Source organism: Mastigoproctus giganteus, chromosome 3 (genome assembly GCF_048544385.1).
Source record: "Mastigoproctus giganteus isolate SK-2022 chromosome 3, ASM4854438v1, whole genome shotgun sequence".
Classification (NCBI taxonomy): Eukaryota; Metazoa; Arthropoda; class Arachnida; order Uropygi; family Thelyphonidae; genus Mastigoproctus; species Mastigoproctus giganteus.
In genome coordinates this window covers 256,140,236-256,166,998 of record NC_143577.1, presented here as the reverse complement: position 1 = coordinate 256,166,998, position 26,763 = coordinate 256,140,236, and the positions used below count along the sequence as shown (strand labels likewise).

Here is a 26,763-nt window from a genome sequence, read left to right as displayed (position 1 = left end):
ATTGCATTCCAAATGCTCTATGTGCAGTACTGTCAACTGAAGCTGTGTCTGACGATGACTGGAAAACACTTGAATTGCTATGTGAAACTTTGCGACCAGTTGAAATGATTCTGAAGGCTATAACCTCAGAAGATACAGACTTACTTAAAGCAGTCTTCAATAGAATTTTTGCTTGCTAAGCTTGATACAGCAGAAAACCCATTTGCTTTAAAGTTTCACCAAAGCCTTTTGCAGCGTTACGAAGCAAGAGGAAATTGCCAAACTGTGGCTTTGCTGAACTATCTGCACAACCCCAAAAAGTTTAGGAAAGAAGATTCAGGTTCAAGACCTTTTGATTTTCCAAGTAAGCAAGTTTTGAAAAAGCATGCTGAAGAGATTTATCAGAGATTATTTGCAAAACATTCCGAAGGAGTCTTAGCGTTGAATGAAGAAACTGAAAATAAACGAACTGTTCTTTTAGAAGAAAACAAAGACTCATCTAGTTCCAATGTCGGAGATACACTCATGCGAGAGTATGATAGTGTAATAAAGAGATTAACTGAAGAGCCTTCAAAATATCCGAGTGAATTGGAAATCAGCAAAGAATTCAAACTTTTGGAGGCAACTAGCAGTAGAAGTGAAAAGCTGGAGAAAGTTTATAGAGCACTGCTGACCATTAAACCAACAAGTGTCCAATCTGAGAGAGTGTTTTCGATCAATGGTCTCTTTAACACAAAAATAAGGTCAAGTCTAGTGACAAATGGGCCTGGAGTACTGGGGTCCATAGTTTAACAAATAGATATTTATTGTATACCCAGTATAAAATGAAATATAAGTACAATTTCAGTTCAGTAGCTTTCGGAACTCGTGTCCCTTTATCAACTGACAAATTTGAATACATTACAAGCAGAGTGTGGCACGTTACTCATGCATCATTGACGAATGAGTAACGTGCCACACTTTGCTTGTAATGTATTCAAATTTGTCAGTTGATAAAGGGACACGAGTTCCGAAAGCTACTGAACTGAAATTGTACTTATATTTCATTTTATACTGGGTATACAATAAATATCTATTTGTTAAAGGTCAAGTCTATCAAGAAAAATGCTTAATATACTGTGTTTTTTAAAGGACCATTTTCAGAAAAAAGCTGAGCAATAAATAGTAAAGTAATTTCCCCAAGCTGTTTATTTTTATTTATTTATTATTATTATTATAGGGCTTATTATTTTTTTGTATAATCTTAAGCTGGTTACCTTTTTGGAGCATTTTAATTTTTTAATTTTTTTTTTTACTATAAGAAGTGATAGATTTTGTTTAAAAGATTTGATTACGATTTGTACAATCTACCCAAGATAAAATAAATACTTGTGTTATAAGTTTTTAATTATTTTCCTAAGTCTGAGAAAATCGGTTTTAAAACCGGTTTTAAGAATAAACTTCGGTTAAACTCGGTTTTGAAATTTCTCGGTTTTATGCAAGCCCAAATACCTACTGATCATTTGGCAAAGACCTGCGCTACTCCTTTAAGATCGGGCTTATATATTAAACCGTTATTTTTATTTATTTAATTTAGATTTGGTTGTCTCGACTGGATCCTTCAGGTGTGATACCTTTCGCTCTGGGCCCTTCCACAAATCATATCTCCTTACTTTCCTTGTCCTTTCGCTAATCTCATCATTCCCTTCAAGGAATCGTTATATTCCTTATCCATCTAGAAATTAAATTCGCGTTGGTTATTACCCTGTGGAAAAAATGTTTATTTGCAACGCAATACATATTTTCCAAGCTGTAATGATGTCACAATCCGATAATCTAAACCCTAAAAATTATTGCAAAAAAAAAAAAAAGAAAGAAACTCCTTTAAATTTAAATCTACGTTCACAACACCAGATGGAAGATTGCTCCAAAAATCAATTTTACTCTCTGGCTCAGAACAATTTATCCTGCATCTATCCCTTTCAGTTTTAATTTATGTCCTCATCCATTTAAAGCCGCGAACACTTTAATCAGGTCCTCTAGCAAATGCCTGGTTTTTCAGGCGCTACATTTGCAGAACTGGTCTTTCTTGGTAAAAGTACCCTTTTGTTCCACTCAGTAATATCGTTGCTTTTGTTGCACCTGTTACAGCGGATCAACAACTCCTTCCTGAAATGAGGGGTCCATACCCGTATGTAGCTCAAATGAGGGCTAATCATTGCCTAATATAATCCGGTTAAGATCTCTTTTGCTGCTTTTAACATAATTCAACAGATTCTCCCGACTCCAGATGCTTTTAGCCCACACCATTTCTGTTACACTTTTTCTCTTGATAGCTGAGAAGAATCTCAGTTTAACAAAATTATTTATCTCATAATTTGGTTTACTTCTGGTGTCTCCATTCCTAAAATCGCGTGAATATCAGATGAGGATCACCAATAGCTACGCCGTCCATATCTAGTGGGTTAGCGTTGTTTATCCCTTTCCTTCTAGTATTAACATACGCAAAGCAATTTTTGATGTATTTCTTTGAAATCTTAACCGAGGAATTGTCAGAATCGGCCATAGTAATCCTCTTATCAGCTTCACTGCAGATTTCTTTCTACTTACTTCCATATCCGCTGATGATTTATGATTGTCCCACGCATTTTTTTCTCTGCCATGAGGCTTGGGGAAAAATTCACGTGTTATTTTTTTAATTATTATCTTATCAATTCTTCTGACATCCATTATAAATCATATAGATTGTAAATTGTATTAAATTGTAATCTAATTTAAAATTTATAATTTTAAATTAGATTATAATTTAACACAATTTACAATATACATGAGCTACAGGATATCTTTGGAGCACATAGTTGATCTTTATCGTAGGTTAATAACCTAAAACCAAAATCTGTAGTTGGTGGTATCACCTTTTCCATCCATTTTATCTATTGGAGACTTCTAGAGCATTCGGGAGCTTTCTACAACATCCCAGAATGTTCTGGAACATTCTGGAATATTTTTATATGCTGAAGAAAGGTCGTGATGTTTCTGGCAGGTTCTAGAACTTTCGACGGAGTGCTCTAGAAACAACGCGATCGTCTAGAAACTTCTCTGCTGGTGTATATACAAGTGGGGTTTCGCACCCAGCAAGCATTTTCGTATTTCAAAAAGAGTATGTGTTTCTGAGAGCCACTGGTGAACAAAGTGTTTTAAGTGAATTAGTGTTTGTAAATAAGTGTAACACTTCCCATTTCACCCATTCATTCATTACAAAAGTTTGTCCGATCCTTCCTTGAATTTATTTAAGTCATCAATTTCCACAATTAAGATTGCAACGGAAGCCACTGTTACAACTTGTGATAAAAGCCTCTGAACTGTTTTCTAGATTTAAGGTCGGAGATAAAGACCAATTATGTACTTCAAAGATTTCCTGTAGCTCATGTTCAAGGACATTAACAGGCTGGCTTAGAGGTAGTCATAAATGGATGCCTTTTGTGTTCGGTGATGTGGCGTAATAAACGATTGTTACTTTTGCAAGACCAATATTTCTGGTTTTTCTGGGAAATGCAAGCAAAAGTAGAGTATCCCAACATACCTTCTCGTCTAAGGCCGGTTCCTCATGATGATACAATGCCAGTGCCAAAGCCACCGGAAACTTATGGCCTTCACTCTGATTCAGGATCGAAAAAGGAGTCTGCAGAAGATGCAGAACCCAGAACGAGTACAGATCTAGACTTTTCAACTTTTGATACTGCAAAGCCGTATCTAATCGCTCAGGCAGAATTAAACGATTTGGTCAGAGGCGTGGATCTCTCTAAACCCAAGACTCAATTACTAGGATCACGGCTTCGGCATTGGAATCTTCTTGAAAAAGGGTGTCAAGGTGTCTTTTTATAGGAAGAGGCAATCGACAGTAATGTAACGGCCTATTACTCCATGGATGGTGCTTTGGTTTAGTGTAACAACATCCAGGAATCATTGAACAGTAAAGGCTTTTCATTGATTCATCCATGGTCAGTTTGAAAGCCGTTTTACTCCATAATGGAAATAAGTATTCATCTATAACATTGGCTCATACAGTTCACATGGAGGAAATGTATTGGACATACAGGTCCTTTTCCAAAAAAATATGCTATCAAGAATACAAATGGCGTGTCGATATAAATGTGGTAGCTTTTCTGACTGGGTTGCAAGGCGGATACAGTAATACTATTTCTTTTTATGCGAGTGGGACATTGAGCGAAGGATTGGACTACGGTAAAAAAAATGGCCAGACCGTTCAGAAACTACACCAGGCCAGAAAAATGTCGGACAACCACCTTTGGTGTAAAAGTCAAAAATCTATTTACCATCATGCATATCAAGCTAAGTTTGATAAAAATATTTGTGAAAGAGATGGACAAAAAGGGAAAAGAATCTTATATAGTTAGGGAAGGAAGTTACATGGTTCTTTTTCATGAAGATTAATTATTGTATTTAATAACACGCTTATACCACGTGAAGTAAATAATATAGTTTATTAATAACCCAAACCACCATATATACTGCACATCAGGTTCTGTTCACATCGGCAAGCAGGGGTCTGTCAGCAGGATCGTTTGATGATGGATATTGGTAAAATGCCTGAAACATCACCTTAAACGTGTGTGCTTAAATGTTCGTGCAGTTGTTCGTTATATTCATCACAGTCATCAGACCAATAACACTCTACTCTCGTTTCCATTTTTGCAATCCTTATGTCACAACAAGATGACATAAGGATTGGAAAACAATGACCACCCATGTCAACTGGATACACTGTCTTACGTTTTATGTGCTTCTTAACCTCTTTTGTGCACATTGTATATTACTCAAATTCAAGTTCTGCATCCTTTAGGTTTCAGTGGCACTATATTTCTGATATCCCTGCAATGTCCCCATTCAATGACTCACCCCAGTACTTCAAATTCATCTAATTTGTGTAATGAAGTTTTATCATTAGTATATACGCAATTATACATTCATCTGTTTTTCCTCTTAATGACTGCTGGCCATGTCATCGTGATCAGTAATATTGTTCCTGGTTTTGTACCTTACTTAGCAGCAATAAAGATAATTTATTGAAGTCTTTCACAGCCTCTATTTGCTTGTCTCTTGACGACCCCTGCAGGCCTTCTAACTGCTGTCCCTGCAGCTGTTCAGACTGCTGCATGTCCAAATAGAAGCAAACATAAATAAAATGTGGAACTTATTGAAAGATCGGTCATCTGGGTTAAAAACTAGACGTCAGATATGCAAAAAGAAATGTGAATATGGAAAAATTCACACTGAAGAATTTATAAATCATCAGTCAAAATTCACATTTTCACTGATGAGTTATAAGGTTGCTTTCTTTTCTTTCATCGTTTTCCACTACTAATACTAATACTCATAAGTTGGCAAAATAATTTTCAATTATTATTTATAGTTATTAAAGATTATAGTTTTAAAAAAATGAAATAATTAATTTATTACCATCAAAATGAAATCTTTCGACCTTGGATTAAAGTATAAAAATTGAAATCGTTGACGCACGTTTGAAGTTCACCCGCAATAGCCAATGGCAATATTCTTTTTAGAGTGACCCAATAATGTTCTCCATCTCTATATACGCCATTTTCGTCGAATTATTGCATGATTGTGCTTTTTTGTTACTCTCAATAGATTATGGTTAAGAAACAAGCCGATCAGTGTGATTTTGTATTCGATCCCTGCTGTATCCGTTGTCTATCTGACTTGACCCCGATCAATCGGTATTTCACGTTATGCCATCAAGTGTGTCGAATTTTCATCTTTTTAATTAAAAAAGAAATTTGGCGTCATTATTGTAGAATATTTGGTTCTTTCTCATTTTCAATCTTTATTAGCGACTTTGGTTACTTCCTTAAAGATCTTCCTTAGAATTCAAGTTCTTATCTTGGCAGATGATGTTAAATTCTTTTTATTCAATCAGCTCTGCAAATATTGCCACTGTCTTTCCAAATGCTGTGCCTCGTTTTTGACTGGTTGTAGTCTAATGGACAGAGTGTTAATCCTCACACATCTAACTCCATCACGACTTGCTGATCCAACCCGAGAAAGAGAAAAAATGAAATTTTCAGTCTAATCAATCAAACCCCATTACAAAAATTTACTGAGATTAAAGACCGTGGCGTTTCTTTATCTGCTTCTTGCAGCTTTAATCAGCATTTTGAAAATCTGGTTAGCCTGGCTTATAGACGATCTGGAATACAAAAAATGTTGCTTGAATCTGTGCAGAAAAAAATTTATCAGCAGTGTCTGAGCTGCTCAATCTACTGTATTTCTCGTTCCAGCGTCATCCGCGAGACAAACGCTTATATTTCGCATTCCTTATGCTGAACTGGAGGCCAAGAAATTCTCTTTCATTACTGGAACATCTGACTTCGTCAACAAGCCTCAACTAGATCGGAAGACTTGTTCTGTTACCAAAGAAATATGTAAATAAATGAACAGCGTTATCGTATACAAATCATCAGACTCTTATTAAAAACGATCTTAAAAGATTTGTTACTGGGATAGCAAGTATCGAGAGCATTGCTAGAACCTGCCTCCCTCTCCAAATGATCCGGACTGTCTCTTGCTCTACAAGAATCTTAGGGACAAGGGACCCGCATATGTTAAAAGCGGTATTTGCTGCTTCGTGGAAAATTTTCGGTAACTTGAAGCAAATATTTTAAATGGTTTTTGGCTTCGTTCTGAAAGTCGTGTAGTGGATGCTAAAAATTATAATTTTTGTTTATTCTTTCCCTTTTTTTTTGCTTGAAAAATTGGTCAAATATCGATCGTAGCATTCTGCAAGATGGGAATTTCATATTGCAGAATGCAGAATCCTCATCTTTTCAAGAGCTTTTCGAACTCGTTGGGATGTTTTGTACACAATTTGATATCACGAAAATGGCACCAACTTTCGCTCTAAATACTTCCAAGTTTTCAGGGAGGGGTATCGACAAGTGCCAACTTCAAATAAAAATCGAAAAGCAAGCGGCCAAATTTATAAACAGAAAAGACAAGTCGATAAAAAGAAGGCATCCTTACCGTATTCAGTTGCATCCTACTGCTCTCCGGAAACAGGTGCAAGTGTTCAGCCCTGACGCGAAGTCTCTGTCTCTCGGAGAGGGGAACTCCTACGCAACACCAGGAGAGACTAACGATGAATGACACAAATTAAAACGGAAAAGTAACGGTAATGGAGGGACGAAACAATCCTCGCAATTAGCGATACATTCGCCGAGACCCCTCCCCCTGGAGTGTTGCAAGCGCACCATCCTCGGTCGCGGTATTCCGCTAATATTGGCGAAGCTTCGTTTCTGTTTCTGTGGAAACCCTCGGTAATCCCAAATTGTCTACCAGAGGGCGATTCCTAGGTGGAGTCCCAAGGGCCACAATCGCTGTTAGCGAAACTTGGATGATCGTTGTCAAAGAAATTGGCAAAGTTTGTGGGTTTGGGGGTGGGAAGAGAAATACTTGCGCGGAGAAAAGTTGAATGGAGAAACATCGAGTGGAAGAAAGTAGGTTGATGACTCATTGCAGCTGACAGTACGTCTGCGCTACTATTTCCGCACTAAACCACGTGACAGCGTATCGTTAATTAGGCGCCAGTTATCGCAATGGCTCGCGCGTGCTCTTGGAAGAAGCAAAACCGCGGGCGGTTTTGCTTCTTCCAAGCGCACGTTAGAGCACGCGCGAACCATTAAAGTCTGTAGTTTTGCGGGTCCCATTGAAAGCACGCCGGCCCTACATCGAGCGAGTGAGCGAACTGAAGACGACGCTCACATCTGAAAGTGTGTCAGCGAGAGTGGCGAACCCTTTTGTGGCACAAATTAGCGATCGAAACACTTACCTCGGGACAGTGGGTGGTGCACCATAGTGGACTGCAGCGGTGGATATGGATGGGTGCCACGAGATACGCCTGGTTGTAGGAAAGGATTGCGAACCGACTCCAAGGACGGCAGCAGCACGGAAGGAAGAGAGAAGTTTGCGTCATTCGGGAGTCATCGATGCGTGACATGACACGCGGGTACTCCTGTCTCAACCTCGCCTCCTTTTCGTGCGGGGGTGTTCGCGGCAGAGATGTCCAGCGAAGATGTTTGGCAAGAATGTAAAAGACTTTATTGGCAGAACTCGTGGAATAAAGAAACACGACGCAAAACAGCAAATAAAGGTCGGCGAGTTTCCTTAACCCCAGAAACGCAGGTAAGTCGTCAAGCATGAATAGCGGCGAGGCAGGGAGGAAAAGCGACCAAAAGAGAGAGAGAGAGAGAGAGAGAGAGAGAGAGAGAGGAAATGCACGCTTCGCCGATTGCAGCGTTGTCTCTGTGTATTCTTCTCGATGTCAAAATACATCCCCTCACAATGACATTCTTTCAGAATCCGCAAAATACCTCTACGCCCCCCCGAACATTGCAAAGTACGAGTAAATAAATTAGCCTTGACAGACAAACTGCGAGTGTAATTATACCACGATTGTCCCCCTCGTTACCGACACTAGTGGAAAGCAGGTTTGAGCAACGAGGCTGCATTTATTTACGCGCATAAACCCGGCAAAATAACTGCATTTATTTATGCGCATAAACCCACGATGGGACTCGGCAAAGTTCAGTGCATAGACATACGCGATGAAGTTTGCCGAGGGTTCAAACTGATATGCAACGAGAATTGATCGCGTGTCAATTCCACGTGACAGCAAAAACGTTGACTGGTTGTACCCTCCTATCCTCTTTTTTTAATATTAACATATTATGTACAAACACCTTTCTTATACAATCATCCGGTAGTTCTGCAGGGGAACCTCCTTCTGATTAGAGACCATCTCATTCAATTCGGCCCTACATCGAGCGAGTGAGCGAACTGAAGACGACGCTCACATCTGAAAGTGTGTCAGCGACCATAAATAGCAATAAAACACGCAAAGACTAAAGAAAAACTGTTCAGTGTAGCGGGGGGGGGGGAACCTGGAACAGAGTTCAACTCCACCAGTTGTTGTCGCATTGTTTACAGAAGGCTGTAGTTTGGCCAAATGGAAATCACGAATGGAAATCATCTACAAGTAATAGGTGGGACATGCAATGTCCCACCTATTACTTGTAGAGCATCCGTAGAAACTTTCCTGCAGTCACATACGTGTCATATAAAGCAGCAATTTAAGTAGAAACCTTACAGTTTTAACACGCTCAAACCACACGGGAGAACGAACCATAAGCGACAATTGCAAGAAACACAGCTTTGCAGTAGACAAGAGCGTCTTCCTGCCAATATCCAATCAGGTTTCGAAATTCTCACTAAACCCATAGTAAATTTCTTGACCGTCTCGAGAAGATGGTTGATGTGCAAGGTGAAGTTTAGTCGGTCATCTTAAACTACACCGAGACATTTCAAGGTACGGACGTGTGGTATTTGTTTGCCGTCAATCTTAATACTAGGAGGGTGGGTCAGATTAAATCAGTGGTTAAATGACATCATCTTGATCTTCGCCTGAGATATAGTAAGCTTTTTTTGTTCAGTTCATGCAATTAGGTCCAGAAGGACTGTAGACATAAGAACCAAATCGTCTATTGATAAGCCATCTATTTAAAACAATGTTCCAAAAGAGACTTGCCAGGACAGATCCTTGAGGGCATCCACGTGAGAGAGACCTATTAATTTTCTGATTTTTGGATGATACTTCGATAAAATTTTGTTGTTGTTGTTGTTGTGGTTTCATGGCGCAAAAGCTACTTGGCTATAATGCGCCTGGATAAACTGTCTTCATGGAAGTAATTCCGGTTGACCTGATAAAGCTGCATCGAACACTTAACAGCACGCAGAGCTTCAAATGCACTTTCCCACCACATGGAATCGAACGCAACTTCAAAATCAATAAAGATAACTAAACGGTAATTTTCTTTAGTTTTAATGAATCGTCCTCACAACATTTTCCCTTGATAAATCCGAATTGTGAAATTGAAACTGACTCCTGATCATGAAATAAATCTGCAGTTTTATAATAAAGCATTCGCTCAAAGAGTTTACCTAAGTTTGGAAGAAGGTAAATAGGACGAAAAGATCTTGGACGTCCAGGTGGCTTGGTCGGCTTTTTGATGAGCTTCACCAGGGCCGTTTTCCACAACCGCGGACAGACACCATTCAGCAGGCATTTGTTAGGAAACAGCTCACCAAACTTTATTACAACATTTTCGATCAAATCTGTTCCAGGACACTTAGATAACCTGAGTTCTTTCATGCTGCATCCAACTTAGATAATATAAAGAGGTCTGTCTAGGCTAGTAGAACATTCAGAATTAATTTTGCGAACAGATGATTGAAAGTGGTTATCAGAGGAACAGTCATCGACAGGAAACAAGCCATCAAGAATACCATTAACAGTGTCAGACCAAGTCAAAGTTTCCGAGTTATCACATATTACAGAGTTGTAGACTTCATTTGTAACCACTTTATCTCTAGAGATTTTATATAGAAGACCCCACGGGTTAGAATTTCCAGTTGAGCCAACAAAAGCTTGCCACGTTAGAACCTTTTCCTTATTGATTTCTTTATTATACTCCTATTTTAGTGCACGATAATCCATCTTTAGTCTGGTAACAATAGTCTTCGGCCAGGAACGATGGCGTTGAAACGGCCTTCTGGCGCGATGTACTCTGTTTCTCAGATCAGACAGGTGAAAGTTCCATCAGGGGTACAAAACATGCCCGGATTTTCTTCCTTCTAGTTGATGCAGTAGTAGCACGGAGAAAGATTGCCTGTACATAGAAAGCGTACTCGTTTGGATTCACTTGATTCAGAGAGGCAAGCATGTCCTCGTTGAAAGCTAATCGTACAAAAGCATGGAAAAGTGGCCATTTTATAAATTTTTTAGAGTATCTACGAAGAACCTGTGGTGGTGGATGAACAACATTTTGGTTTTTAGAGATGGTAAAGGAGATCACTCTATGGTCGCTACACGTGTAATTTTCATGGACTGTCCAATTATGTGTGTATTTAACAATTCCTGATGTGGATAAAGACAAGTCGATATTCGATTCACCCAAAACAGAGAAGAAAGTAATGGGCTGGTGTGGTTTGCCAAAGACACATAGGTTATGAGTCCTTCAAGAGCCGTCCGCGCAGGTTCGTCATATTGCTGTTCCAAAGAGGAGATCTAGCGTTGGCATCTGTTGTTACGATAATTAGTGCAGAGCACAATTTGTCGAAGGTTGCACCCAGATAATTCAGAGCCAGTTGGATGTTATCAGAAGGAGGACAATACAAGGAAATGATAAAAAGTATGGCTGACAGAGAAGACACCCACACAAGTAGCCTTTTGTGAACAGAGGGAGTTTCTAACTGTGATATGAAGATTCGGGTTGAAAATGATGATTGCTGTTTTCGGAGAGTCCAGAGAGGAGATTATCCTCAACGTAGAAAACCCCATCTTTAGGGACATCATAAATTAGTATTCTTGGATTACTCTCCCATTCGCTGTTCTGCTGAAATACCCTGTTTAGTCAATACTTCAGAAGAAAGCAACTTATCAAAGTCTTTTTAGAGGTTGTTTCCACCACAATACCTTTTTTCTGATTGTTCGTAGAGATTTGACTTTGACGGACTTAAAGTCCTGTTTCAAGGTCTGCGGAACAGTGTTTTTAATCGCAGTACTTTTTTCCATTGTACTGTCAGTAGCTGCTCTTAGATTGAGGACGTGTTGACTACGAACAGCTTGTAGATTGGTATTTTTCTCGAAAACCTGCCTTGAACTTTCAAAATTGTCAGTTATCTCAGGATGCACGGATCCTCTAACGGAGGTACGAACAATTTCTGGGTCTTGGTTGCCCCTAATAGCATGCGCATAAGAAGGCTTCGCAGATTTGGTGATGTGATCCGAAAGAATATTGACGTAACGATCAAAAGCCTCAATGCTCTTGTGTAGCTCATCTGGGGTTCCATCGGAGAATAAAAGCATAGAGTACAATAAAGCAAACAATAAATTGAAGTGGTCAAGGAAAAATCTGGTTCAACATGCCACCACAAGTGGCACAAAGTGGAGAGAAAGGAAGCTTGGTTTTGTCGCTATGACAGCCAGTATAGATAAGGCATAATTTTATGAAACTCAGATTCAATAACAATTTATTGAACGTAGCAAATTTAATTTAACCGAGTTAACTGCCAGCTGGGTGAAGGAAATATAAACATGGATTTCACGATTAGCAACTAATAATAAGTCGTCATTTATAACAAAAAAGAAAAGAAAAAAAAAAAACAACAACAACTTTGGGTTCAACCTGAGAATATTTCGTTTCTGCGCATCCATGACTTTGCCCATTTATTTCTCCAGATAGTGCATGGCATTCTAGTGTTTCAGCTACAATATGCGGTATGTGGAGATAGGCCTTGAATGGGTTGAGCACGCTGAATTCTGATGGGATCCTTCCACTTGTTCAGATTACCAACCTACGGGGACATAAGTTCAAATTAAGAAAGGACAGATGTAGAATAGATGTGCGGAAATTTGCCTTTAGCCAGCGGGTGGTTAATTGCTGGAACAAACTTCCATCTGTCGTTGTGGGAGTTGATAGGTTGAATAAATTTAAGAGGAACTGGACAGGCTCCAGTTCCTCCTTAAATTTATAAAATGTAATCAAAATCCATCCACGGAAATCGCGCACATGAAGTCTGAGCAAGAAAGATAGATATGTAGATAAATAGATGACAGGCAGATAGAGAGAGAGAGAGAGAGAGAGATTCTAATCAGATTATGGTGCAAAAAACTTTGTTTAATGTTTTTATAACTATTTTGTGTACTGAATCCAACGGTGTTCTTTTCTCCAACAGTAATGTCCACCGTATTTCAGTTATAATTCCAATAGGGTGGAAAGTTCTTTCTGGTAACCCCTCATTCGACAAATTGTAATTTAGACTACCCGTACTTAAGAGCACTTTAAAAGTCAATATTTTTTCGATCGACCTTATTCGGAGAGTGCCACATTCCAGTGACTTTTGTGTTTTGTTGGACTCGCACGGGTGACATTCACCTCTTCATATCAGAGCGCAGCAGAAGTGACGTCATGCGTGTCTCCTCGGACACGTACCAGTGCCCTTTATTTTCACCACGAAATGGTGACACGACTAAACACAGAATCAGAAGCATAATGTCGCAACTGTGCATCGCGCATTACAAATCGATACAGATTTTGCAGCTTTTACAACTTCAAAAGATTTTTAATTTTGAAACTTAAATATTATTATGTTCAATTAATTTTTTTTTTTTATTCTGAAATTGTTAATTATGCGAACGGGGTTTTTTTATGCTAGCCCCTTCGTGGGCAGGATTCGCTGGTCTCCACTTTATTAGGGACAGAATTTTCACCTGCTTGTACCCAGATTTGGGCTTCCTGGGTACAGGAACTGATGGCATTCATTGCTATTACACTGTCTCCAGTGGATGTGGGATTCTTTGCGGTGTTTACCGCCGTACGTGATTATAAGAGACTGCACCCATACGACTTCCGTTTCTTCCTATGGGTGCTGGAAATATTACATTTAATTTAGTACGTGTATAGTTGAGCCCGCCTCCTCGTGGCGAGGACGGGTAATGGGAAGCAATCTTCCTGATGGTCGCCGCTGCTTACTGGTAACTAAGTGGCCAGAAACAACTAAGCAACGCACACAGACACTAGCAATTCTGGCCATACAGGGTTCTGAATATCATCACAGAGAACCGTGGCGGAGTTGAACTAACTTTTAGGAATCGCCTTACATAAGACACAACACATGTCCATGGAAGCAGTTTCAGGAGACAGTAACCATTACATGAATAGCTAGTTAAGGTCTCCCAAGGGCTTCATAAAAAAAATTGACCGCTGTATGGCTCTAAAAGCAAGGCAGAACCCAATGAGGTCATGTCATCAACTGTCTCTTGAGATTGCTGCAGCCACAGGTCAAAACATTTCCAACCGGATTGTGCTAAGAGGGTTCAATTCAAGTGAACGCCACACAAGAAAGCAGGTAGTTCAAAACTGATGCCATGAAAATGTGAACTTGGAATTCATCCTGACAAATGGGGTACAGTTCTGTTCTCTGATGAGTCCCGTTTTAGCCTAGAAACAGATCTGGAAACAAGGAATGCGGTACTATCCCTCTAACTGCAGAGAAAGGGCCACTTACAGTAGAGGCGGTGTTTTCGAGTTGGACAGAATAATGATCAACTGCCATACCCTCTTCATGTTTTTGATACCGAGAACAGAACCCCGAACCCTGTGTGTGACTTTTTAGGGGTGCAGTTGGCCGTGATTTTCTTTTCATACATGACAACGCCACTGCACGTCGAGCTCAAGTGGTGGAGAAATATCTTGAAACTGTATATATCCAACAACTGCGTGGCCACACGATCATCCGACTTGAATCCAATGGAACATGTGTGGGGTGCTCTTGGGCGTCTCATTGCACGCCGACATCCAACTTCTCGGTCACTTGGTGAGCTAAGGTCTGCGCTGGTGGAAGAATAGGATTCGTTGCTAGAGAATCATATATACACTCTTATATCGAGCATGGTTCACCTCTGTCTAGCCGCTGGAGGGGATCATACGCCATACTGATGTCATGTGACCATATCTTCGAGCATCTTGTATCGACTTGTGTAATGTGACCTTTTTTGGTAATTTATTCATTATTGATATAAAATATACACGACAGGCAAGCGCCCAGTTATATAACAGAGGAATAAAATACACGAATATACAAATAATGTATATAAACAAATAAATAAATAAATAGAAGAATAGCACAAAATTTCAATGATAGTTCTATTCAGACGGGGGAAAGTCCAATTCAAAGGAATTCGTGACAGCATTAGTCTAGTATAATGAAGAGAATCTCTGGAAGCAGGCAGGAGATGCCAATTAAAAGAACAACTTCCACTTTGTACACAATTAAATTTTCTTATTAAATGTTCTCCGATCACCGATACAAATTGTTAACGTATTTACAATCACGGGCTTGAACGCCGGTCCACTCAAAGAACGCGTGCTACCGCCCTCTCGCCACTGACCACTCGGTTATCAGACAACCCCTATAAATATCCCTTATACCTGTCTGGAGTTTCTCTCTGTTTCTTCATTTCTAACGTCCTCTATGATCGATTGCAGTTTAATTTATATCTACTCTCGACTTTTGTATTGCCCGATAATTTATACGCATCCCACGCTTTCCTCTTCTCTGCTGCGAGCCTCATTGGTTTGGTTTTGTTATCCAGATTTGGACATTTTCCTTTTTACTAACATTAATTGATATAATTTTCAGTTATTAATGCAGTTCCATCAACTAATTTCCCTGCGGAATGGGGAGTTGTTAAAAATAATTTAACCGTACATTAATCCAATTTGTCGTTGTGCAATCAGCACGGTGTGCGTGTGAAGGTGGTACTTTTTTGGTCTTGTAAGCATATTGTTTATGACTCATCTAGACTGGTGCGATAGACATGCCCTGTACTTATTATTATTATTATTATTATTATTATTATTATTAGCCATATAGTGCAAGGAATCCTAAGGCTTATGCTGCACCAGACAAAAAAAAGTTTCTGAGTTACCCTGAGAGAGAGAGAGAGAGAGAGAGAGAGAGAGAAGTAGAAGGGAATCACCAAGAAAGAGAAGAATGATGCTATCCAATTCAGGACCCTTGGTGGGCCAAGCCCATACTCACCAGATGCAAACCCCTAAGTTAAAACTCAAGTTATTTATCGATATTTTAGGGCCCTCCCCAGTTATTTTACGTTTGTCGTCGCAAATAGTAGAACACAAAATGTCACGATAGCATGCGAGTGAGGAATCAACGCCCACCACCCCTCGTTGAAAAAGATCTGAATTGGCACTTTGCAATATAAACGTAAGACGAACAATACTTTTAAAAATGTATAAAAAGTTAAATAAGATGTCTTATGTTGACGAATACGTAAATAATTTTTAGTGTTTGATAACGTGAGATATTTCTGTTGACAATTTAGGGGGATCGCTACTTAACAGCTATCCACAGATTTCCAAACCCACAGATTTTTAAACTGGAATTCTGGTAGATGTAACGCGGAATAATTAAGTTGTGTGAGAGATAACCACGTGTTTGCTGTCACTTTTGTCAGTACAGGTATCGCTACATCAACAACGACAGCCAGCCACCATCGATCATCCTCACCATCTGTTACTTTCAAGGCTCTCTCCAGGTGTATCGTCGACTACCTCATCACCTGTTCGACCGGATACGTCATTTGTAGCTTCTCATATCCGGCACTGCATCCCTGCTTTTGTTTAGCAACTGGTCCGCGTAAACCTGTTCATCTAATAACTTGAACGTTGCGAAATGCATCTAAATGCCGTGCGTTACTGTACCTGATGCAACTCCTTGATGCGCGTGCCGATAAATGCGTTTGTAAGCTGACGATCTTCTTTTTATTGCGGGAGGTGTCTTGGGGGAAACAAAGTTGGATCGGTTCCTCTTCATTTCACTTTTCAGTAAAGACATCGATTTGGTAGTTTCCATTAAATTTCATCGATCATTTTGGAGGAATTCAATGTACACGAACACTGTCTTAATTGTTTTAAAGTAATGTCAGAAGTGTCGTCAATAAAATGAGTGAATTCAACTGCTGGAAAAGTAACGCTCACATAATAGGGCTTACGGAGACGTGGCCCACCCGGAAATTGGGGATGATGAGTTCCAGTACGGCTTGTATAATGTATTTAGGAAGGATAGGGTAGATAGAAGGGGTGGTGGGGTAATGCTTCTTATCAGAAGCAGCCTGAGTGCGACGATAGCTTTCCCGGATTCAGACATTTCACACGCTAGTATAGAGTCTGTATGGTGTGAGATGAGATAGTTGGAAACAAAGGTATAATGCGAGTAGGAGTAATCTACAGACCAGGTGATTGTGAAGATTATTACAAAAGCCTCTACATGCAAATGGAATGGGCAAGTAAGCGTCAATGCCTTTTTATGGGTGATTTCAATTTGCCTCTAATTGATTGGAGTAAATGGGAAGGAAACTCGACATGGGGACAAAATTTTTAAATCAACTAAATGATTGCTAATTTCTATCAACACGTCAGGGAAAGTACTAGGGAAAAGAATACTCTGGACCTCATCATCACCCATGAACCAGATGATAATAATAGGGCTGACAGTAAAGGAAAAAAAAGGTAGTGTAGCATAAATCATAGGCTTCCTTGCATTGCTAATATTAACGGTCCCTTGTTTATACCAATCTGCATCAAAATTATTACTGTACTAATTATATAATTTAATTTCAAAATGATAAATTTCTTGTATACTCTAGTACGACCACTAAAACAACAAAGCCCAACTGGACATCATCTTCCTTGATATCAAGTTGATACAGTCACTCTCCCGGCTATTCTTAATATTCTGCAAAACTGTTTCAACATCCATGAAAACTTTTTTCTGATCTTGTCAGCCATCCTTCAAGAGAAACACCTTTCAGTCACCCACCATCAGTTTCTCCGTGAATACACTACTAAAAGAAGAGTCCCACAAGATGGGATTCTCTCCACCCTGTTTGGTGTTGTACTCCTAGCCTTTCCTTTCCAGTCATCTGATATGCTGTCTTATGCGGACGAACTCACGCTCTGTATCTATTCTGATCACCCAAATAAAGTCACCATGAAAATTAGACAGGCTACTCAATTATTAATTGACAACAGATCTATTTAAGCTCAATTGTCCTGAGGTAAATCAACTCAAATGGCATTCACAAAGAGAAAAACAGAAGAACAACATAACCATTCAAATCAGTAACGCTCAAATTCAAAACTGAAATCCCTAAAATACTTTGGCATCGTTTGGAATGAGAATTTTACTTTTCTCCAGCACTTTAAAGAAACGGAAACAAAAGCCAAAATACTAGCAGCATTATGGAACATCAAACAGGAACTTATACCAACGCTAAAATGACCGTACACTATCCTTAAAGTGCATTACCCCAGTGTTCATATATGCGCTTGTAATCTGGCCACTGCTCCATTTACTCACTTGTCAAAATTCCTCAACACTGAATACTGTATCCTCCGGTGGCTAAATAATAGAATTACTCGGAATCTGCCAATCATCTTGAAATCTGCGATGCTTGCCAACCTGCAAAACATCCCATGGAAACAACTTGTTGCTAGAAACGTTAGTACCCTGTCACAACTCATAACGAGGGAGATTGATATCTCCAACATCTCCAGAGTTCTTACAAACCTGAAGTATCCAATGACGCTCTAGGTTCAGGAACTCGACTGCTTCAAATACTTCTTTGAAGCAGTTGTGTTTCCAGCCAATACAGTTCCTTTGTGCAACATGCACTGTCTGGATGTCAACAAGATGTGCAGCTGAGAGAAATACAGAGGCCAAGCAGTGTCATAAACACTCCAACTCATCCAGTTCCAATGATATCGTACCACTGAGATGTTTTCTTCTTAGATTATCTGTAATGCCATTGTATGTGATCTAATTTAATTTAATTTAATAATTCCATACGTTAATGCTAGTCAAAATAGCCATGAAGCCAGTAACCCTCCTAGCGCATACGCTATACAGGGGTTAAAAAATAAAAAATAATAAACGTCAGAGGAATTTACAATCAATTATTTTGACAATTAATTCAATCGTTAACCGTATTTAGCAGTCACAAGAGCTTGAATAACGACCAGCACAAGATTTTTCTTCAGACCAACTTTGGAATTTACATAATGTTCTATAGAAATGAGACGTCAGAATGTCATGATTACTTAAATGCACCATTTATGCATATTAGGAAATTTAAAGATAAGAGAATAATTAGAAATATGTGGAAGATACATATGCATTTTTTCTGAAAAAGCACATATTTGTATTGGTTTTCCGTGTTTTCTGGTGGGTGTGGGCGTGCAGCTAGGCGTTTCCCCAGAGCGTCCCATATGCGTTCGATGGGATTTAGATCTCGGGAACGGGCAGGCCAATCCATTTTAACAATGTCCTCACTTTCCAAAAGCATATCAACAGCTGCAGTGCGATGAGGTGTGGCGTTATCATCCATAAACACGAACTTGGGGCCAATGGCACCTTGGAACAGACGCACATGGGGAAGGATTACCTCAGTACAGTTGCGCCTTCCAGTATCTGGAGTTGTGTACGTCCGTCCAAGATAACGCCTTCCCAGACGAGAACACCTCGACCGCCATTTCGATCCCTTTCAGTGATGTTTGCAGGGTGAGAGCGTGCGCCAACCTCTCGCCAGATTAGCTGACGTCCAGAATCGCTGCTGAGACTGAATCTGCTCTCATCAGTAAAGAGGACCTTAAGTAAAGATTTTGTGGTTGCAACCTTTAGAAGTAGTGCTGATCCTTACGTTTTGCACACCAGTGCGCAAGGAGGAAGGTGAATGATGGCAGCAGTGGCGAAGATGGATCACAAATCAGTAACACATATGACATACCCAAAATCCTTCCTGATGAGGCAGAACATGCGTTGAAGTAAATGAAGAATCGGAAAGCCCCGGGGAAGTTACTGTAGAGTTTTTAAAATTTGGAGGAAGAGACACAACACACAAACTGGCAAGATTCTTCACAAAATGCATTAGTAAAGGCGTGACGCCTTTTCTAATGCATTTTGACTCACACCTTTTTTTTTTTTTTTTTTTTTTTTTTGTCCCTTTTCCCATTATATATATGGGGTCACTGTTTTTATTGTTATGGCATGAAATGTTTACGGCCGGATGCCCTTCTTGACGCCAACCCTCACCCTTTATCCGGGCTAGGGATATACGGTGGTCATTCCCTCACCTTCCGCATCCTCCGTATTTGGTGGTCACAGGCTCGAACCCCGGTCTAATCAAGAAGCGTTTGCTACTCCTGCCCACCTGGCTACGGAGGCGCTATTTTTTTTTTTTTTTTTTTTTTGGACTCACGCCTAAGCAGTGGAATAATGCAATCATACTTTTGCTGCATAAGAAAGGAGATAAATCAGAAATTGGAAATTATAGACCAATTAGCTTGTTATCCCACATCTACAAGTTGTTCACAAGGGTCATTACTAACAGATTAGAAAGAATACTTGATGAGAATCAACCGAAAGAGCAAGCTGGCTTTAGGACTGGATTCTCAACTATGGATCACCTTCACGTAATATCACGGCTAATGGAGAAAACAAATGAATATAAAACACCATTATGCCTGGCATTTGTGGATTATGAAAAGGCATTTGACTCCATACAGCATAAGGCAATGTTTCGGGCACTGGAAAGACAAGGCATAGATACACCATATATTATGATTTTGAAGAAAATATATGAGAGTGCTACATCCTTTATTAGACTAGACAAAGACAGTAGCAAATTTAAAATCGAGAAAGGAGTTCGACAAGGAGACACAATATCTCCGAAGCTGTTTACTGCTGCCCTTGAGGAAGCTTTCAGAAGATTAGACTGGTCGCAGAAAGGAGTCAATGTGAACGGAGAGTACCTAAACCATTTACGATTTGCAGATGACATTGTGGTCATAAGTCATGATCCCAAAGAATTAGAGGAAAAGAATTAGAGGAAAATTCACAGTTAGTAAGGATTTAGGACTAAAGATGAATATGGCTAAAACAAAAGTAACGATGAACAGGTATGCCACAGAAAGGGATATAATCATTGAAGGAGCAGTAGTTGAAAATGTGGATTCATATAATTATCTGGGACAACATAGTCTTGAATGCCCTGTCGGTTTGGGCTGAAGAGAATAAGCTGGAAATCTCTCCAGATAAAAGTAGAACCCTACTTCTCAAGGACGTCTTGACATTAACAGACCACCAACCATTCGTTATAAAGGACATGCACTCAAAAATCAATGTTCATTCAAATATTTAGGCGTTACCCTAGATGATCGCAGAACTTTCATGCCACATCTAAAGTCTATGAAAGAGAAGGCCAAAAATTATATCAATACGCTTGCTCGCTTCGCTCGCAAAGACTGGGGTCTTGAGGGACCTGCACTCCACCTTCTTTATTCAGCTGTTTTTGTACCGTTCGTCACATACAGCGCTGTCGTATGATTACATCATTTGTCCATCATCAGCAGTAGGAACATTATCCTGCAGATACAACGATTGGTGTTATTAAAAATGACTCGGGCTTGTAGAACGACATCAACAGCAGCACTACAAGTGTTAACAGGCTGTATCCGCTTTGACCTACAAGCGGCCTTTACAGGGCTTTCCCATACTATCAGAAAGAACAAAGAAATTGAATTCCTGGGGATTAAGAGTATTGTCGATGCAGATCTGAAACAAGAACTCCGGCGTACTTGGCAGGAACCTTGGCTGATTCTTCCCTAATTCACCTTTCTTCTGACAGGACATGGGTCATTCAAAAAGAGATTTCAGGACTTTGGCGTGTAAACGATGCCCATTGTAAATGTGGAGAACTGGAGGACTGGCACCACATAATGCACTCGTGTAACATCTACCTGGATCTACGTAATCAACTGTTATTGGATATAAATTTAACCACACTTAGTCCGGAAAGCGACCTGTTAAAACAAAAGAAGCGTTTTTATCTTTTAGTAGATATGCCTCAGCAGTCTTCAAAAGGCGTTGGTATCATCTCTCCACGTCTGACCCCACAACATAGACATGCAGAACAGACGTTCCTAAAACTGCCATGATCTCGTACCTGCTCTTCCCTCATTACTGACTACTATCAGAACTGGACACCCAACTGGACATCCTCCTCGTAGCAATGACGGCACTGATCTGAAAGCAATCAAACTCACACACCTCCCATTGTACCTACCCACCTTTGCAGACCTCCCTTGTTCTGCAAGCTGTCTTCCTTTTCCTGGCCTTCGGTGAGCTCCCATACCAGGGGTGATTTCTACTTCTCCCTTCACATCTCTTCTTTCTGCTGGAGGATGCCTTCTTTCCTCATCCTCCTCCTTTTGCCTACTTTTACTTCACCACTTGTACTATCTTCCCCACTCTCTTCCTTTTTTTTATTTGGTTTCCATCCAGAAAGCTCAGGCGACCCTGGTGGAGATTAGCCAGTGTATGAGGACAGCCTGGCTCTCCTCCCAGTTGTGGTGGCGGGCAACGTAGGGTCCCACTTGGGGCACTGCGGCCAAGTAGCCAGAGACACAACAACAGAACATAACACAATACTCCATAAATGAGACACTACACGTTTTTCTGGCTTATGCAGTAGTTCTGCATTCCATCACAGAGTACATACGGAACAGATGTGTGAAACCAGAAGTGGCACCTAACCCTAAATACTATGCCACTTATCAGGGACAGGTGGTCATTAGCTGTAATAATGATAAATGGCTGGAAGTCAAGAGAAGAATAAATTTTGGATGGATAGCATTCAGGAAATATAGTCACATACTGAAGAGCAATATCCCAGTTTGTCTGAAACGTAAAATAATGAACCAATGTATACTCCCCACCATGACTTATGGAAGGGAAAGTTGGACACTCACCAAAAGAATGGATTGATGTACCTTGATGGAAAACTGGTGTGGTAAACGATCCGGTTTATCAATATCAAGGTATATCAAGAATCAAAATGCTTTCAGGGTTTTGAACCCTGAAAGGATTTTGATTTTAGCAGTGAAAGATGAATGTATCTGGTATACGAGTGCGTAATAGCGGTTTGAGACGGCACCACTACCACCACTGGTGGCCCATAAGGCCGATAAGTCTTCGCTTTTACATATTCCCAAGTGAATTTACATATTTCAGAGAAGTCACCCTTTTTGCTACTTCATCTTCACGTTCTTTCATTTAAAATTCATCGTGTTCTTAACCTTTCAGCATTTTGCTGAACCCTTGTCGGTAGAATCGCTGTCGTCCCCGCAACGGGTGAAAAATACCCGAGTTCGAGTCCTGTCGATGACTCGAGGAATTTTTATGGCCCCTTTTTCACAACGTGGCTGAGTTAGTTGGTCTCACGCGAGTGTAACCGTATTACGGCATTATTACAACATTAATACCGAATACTTAAAAAACACGATGTCATAAAACACTTCGAATTGTCTTGTGACAATCAAACTCCCAGAGGATGAGTTTTTACGAAATTCCGTGTTAGTATTATAATGACTAAATGATTGAAGGTAGCTGACTTTTCTGCATTTGCCGAAAAAAAAAAAAAAAAAAAAGTAGTTAACTAATATTAATTTAATAAACATCTTAAATACGCAGTCTCGTAGCAATTTATTAAGGTGGATTAAAGAAATTAATGATTCAGATTTGTATCAGATTTTATTGTCGGATTTAGTTATTTCTGGGGTCCTGGGGCCCATCTTTTTAAAGACCGTGGGGGGATTCAGTTACTGTTGTGCGGTTTAAATTCAGTTACGGAATTGTTCCTTGACCTCCCCCGCCTCACACACACACACACCTCAGAGCCCCGTGCGTATTTTCGCTGTAGCACATTGGTTATAATCACTGCACTCGGGCCTTTTTCACCCCCCCCCCACGTCCCACAACGAGTGTAAAATGACCGGGTTCGAATTCCGTCAATGGAACTTTTGTGGACTTTTTTTTACTCCGGCTGTCGTCAAATCACAGCCGAGGATGGCAAGGTTTTCTCCCCTCCCGGAAACTCGACGTTTTCATCTAGTAAACAGGAAAACCGACCAGAGAACACACCAATTTACGGATGACAGTTTTATTTATTTATTAGAGTCATGGGCCTCGCTAAATCTGGCCTTAGGACCTAAACAACCCGATACTGCCACAAACGTTTTTGTCATTTGATCGTGGCAACACTTGCAAAGCCCAGTAATTTCAGATATTCCCAAGAGAGCCACCATTTTGGCTTTCTAAAAGTGTTGTCAACACGCGAGAGATGAAAGTCTTATAATTAGGTCAAACTGTTGGCTACTTACACGCTTCGGCTCTTACTCGGAGAGATGCGGAACTTACCGCCTGCCCGTTACCGCCGCCGTCTAACCGGCCGCTTTCAACTCTACGTTAACTTCCACCTCGCCGATGTCGATCGTACCCGGAACTAATTTGGTGGAGACTGAAACTTCGCCGTGCAGGTCGAGCTGTTTTCGTTTTACACTTACATTTCCAACGCCGTGTTTTACTGTCGCGAGCAGGCGCCTCCGTAGCCAGGTGGGCAGGAGCAGCAGTGCGTAGCACACGCTTCTTGATTAGACCGGGGTTCGAGCCCGTCACCACCAAATACGGAGGATGCGGAAAGGTCAGGGAATGACCACCGCATATCCCGGAGCAATATGGCCTTAGTTGCTAATGCTCCTAAAAACCAAAAAAAATAAAATAAAAAAACTGTCGCGAGTGGCTGACTGTGTCTGATTGGGGGCAGATGCAGCAAAAACGCCCTGCAATGTTTGAGCAATCATTTATCGGCTCTACTTTTGGGTTTGATGCCAATTAATCGACATTTCAGCGAGTTCAACCATGGATGGTTGTCCTCCATCATTCTCATTGGTGCCGTTGATCAGTATTAGATCAAGAGCGCCGATTTGTTGATTGAATCCCCTTTGAATTGTTGATTGAATCCCCTTTGAATTGTTGACTGAATCCCCGAGATTTGTTGGAACTGCGTTAGATTATCTAATGTTCTTATTCGAGGTAATGGCGAGTACTTGCTGCACGTTGTTGACTTCATAGTTCGGTGTCGATGTTTAGAATTATACTTCCTTGTCTCCGATACACCCGTCCACTCAAGCAAAACACGACCGTCTGGACGCAACTGCTTGTAAACGCGAGTGGAAAAAAGGGTATTTCTTTTATTCTTTACGTTACCACTTTGTCCAGAAGAGGAAATCAAGGGAACTTCCTTCTCTTGTTAAGTGGACCCCGAGACTATTTTATCTAAAGCAAGATTGTTGAGCATTATTTTTTATAACAATAATAGATTACCCATGAGGATAAGACAAAAAGAATATATGAGTATATATTTTATGCAAATTGCAATTTATGTTTGCAATCAAGAGTGCAATATTTCACTCTGTGAAACCAGACTAATGATGAAGAAAACGAAAGCGATTTTTTGGGAGATGTACGCGTTTCGGAGAATCTCTTAGAGATTCTCAGAAATTTGAAGGGAAACGGGCCATGCAGTGACTGGTTCCAGATCGGATGGCGAGGGGTGGGGTCGACAGGCAATGATGGCGCAATTTATCGACGTTTCCTCTGTTGTTTATTGTTTTTTCCCGAGTGTAATTTTTAAATAAGCATTTCGATTTTTTTTCAGTTAGGAAAAAAAAGCATAAAACAGAAAGGATTTTCATTTCTAATGAATCGAAAGAAAAACAGAAAATAAGAAAACTTATATAATGTATAAATATATTTTTTTAAATTATGCGAGAGAAAGATAAAAATATATAAAAAAAACTACGATCAAAACATGAGCGTAGTTTTTTTCGATATATTTTTGTCAAAACTACACGCTCGCCGAAAAGAAACTTTGGGTCAAATCTGATCCCTAGGTCAGTGTGATTTGCGAAAAGTGGAATGGAGGCTCCATTGAGGGCTGCATAGATTTTTGTTGGCTGTTGCTTTAACGAGAAGACCATGGTTTCTGACTTCTCAGGATTGATGCTCAGACCGAATTGTTTGAAGTAGGTATATATCGAGGAGAGAGTGGAGATTAGCTCTTCTGAGATTTGGTGAGGGTCTTGGTTTGCCTTAATTGGTGTGAGTACCTTTAGATGGTCAGCATATACCAGGATATTCAGCTTTTGGATTACCAGTGGAGCAATAAGGGCGGTGAGGAGTCCAGATAGTACTGCTCCTTCCGGGACTCCAACCGAGATTACTTTGCAGTATTCGGAATTATCTACAGACAATTTCACTATGCGGTTATTCAGCAGAGATGTGAGGAAAGCTAAGATGTTACCTCCTATCTGATAGTGGTTCTCTAGACAAAAATATATACACTGCCCTACCATTAATATCCGGACACCTGCCTTTAGACAAAAAAAAGAGCGCTTATTGTGTCCTTTAACATTTTGTGCTGAAACTTTTTACTTTAATGACGGCCTTCAACCTTCGCGGCATACTCTCAACCAGCTTTTTATAAAATATGTCAGGTGATATGTTTCTCCACTCGGCCTTTAACACAGCCACCAGTTCGGCTTTGTTCATTGGGCGATCTCGACGTGCACGTACCCGATAATTGAATACATCCCAAAGATGCTCGATGGGGTTCAGATCAGAACTCTGTCTGGGCTGGCCAATCGAACTTTTTCACACCCATGTCCACAAACCACTCTGTTATGACTCTAGCTGTATGGCATGGCGCGTTGTCTTACTGATAGAGGTATGGGCCTTCCCCGAAGTATTGCCGTAATATTAGAAGTTATGACTCGAGCTGTATGGCATAGCGCGTTGTCTTACTGATACAGGTATGGGCCTTCCCCGAAGTATTGCCATAATGTTAGAAGTGCATAATTATCCAGGCTGTCCTGGTATTGCGCAGCATTCGTGGTGTTTTGGATAACGACTAATGGGCCCAAGCCAAATCTTGAAAGGAGCCCCACACTGCCTCCGCCAAACTTCATTGTTGGGAGGATACAATCAGGAAGGGACTGTTCCCCTTGCATTCGCCACATCCACGAACGGCCATCAGACTGGTAGAGTGGAAACCTCGACTCGTCTGTCCATAGAACTGTTTACCACTGGTATACAGTCCAGGATTCGCGCTCCTAACACCATGTTAATCGTCGTCTAGCATTTGTTGAGGTCATCAATTCTGTTGAACGTGTCATCTTGCATGCCGCCTTTTGCAATTGTCTGTTCGCAGTCCAGTGTGCATATTTATAGCAG

At 40.3% G+C, this 26,763-nt stretch overlaps 1 protein-coding gene across 4 annotated transcripts in view; it reads right to left on the bottom strand.

Moving 5' to 3' along the window:
* Positions 1–23,971, bottom strand: part of LOC150089088 (endothelin-converting enzyme 1-like) — a 129,484-nt gene extending 105,513 nt beyond the window's left edge. Inside the window, exon 1 of one of the 4 annotated variants that reach the window (XM_090369807.1) lies at positions 23,853–23,971. Coding sequence is in view for 1 of the 4 variants with exons in the window: in XM_090369803.1 (XP_090225929.1) it covers positions 7,826–7,850 (25 nt within the window). In the remaining 3 variants the exon portion in view is untranslated. Of the gene's footprint in view, positions 1–7,020; positions 7,359–7,825; positions 7,969–23,852 lie in introns of those variants that run through there. The other 3 variants (XM_090369808.1, XM_090369803.1, XM_090369806.1) reach the window with 3 other exon arrangements.
* Positions 23,972–26,763: the final 2,792 nt, after the last annotated feature.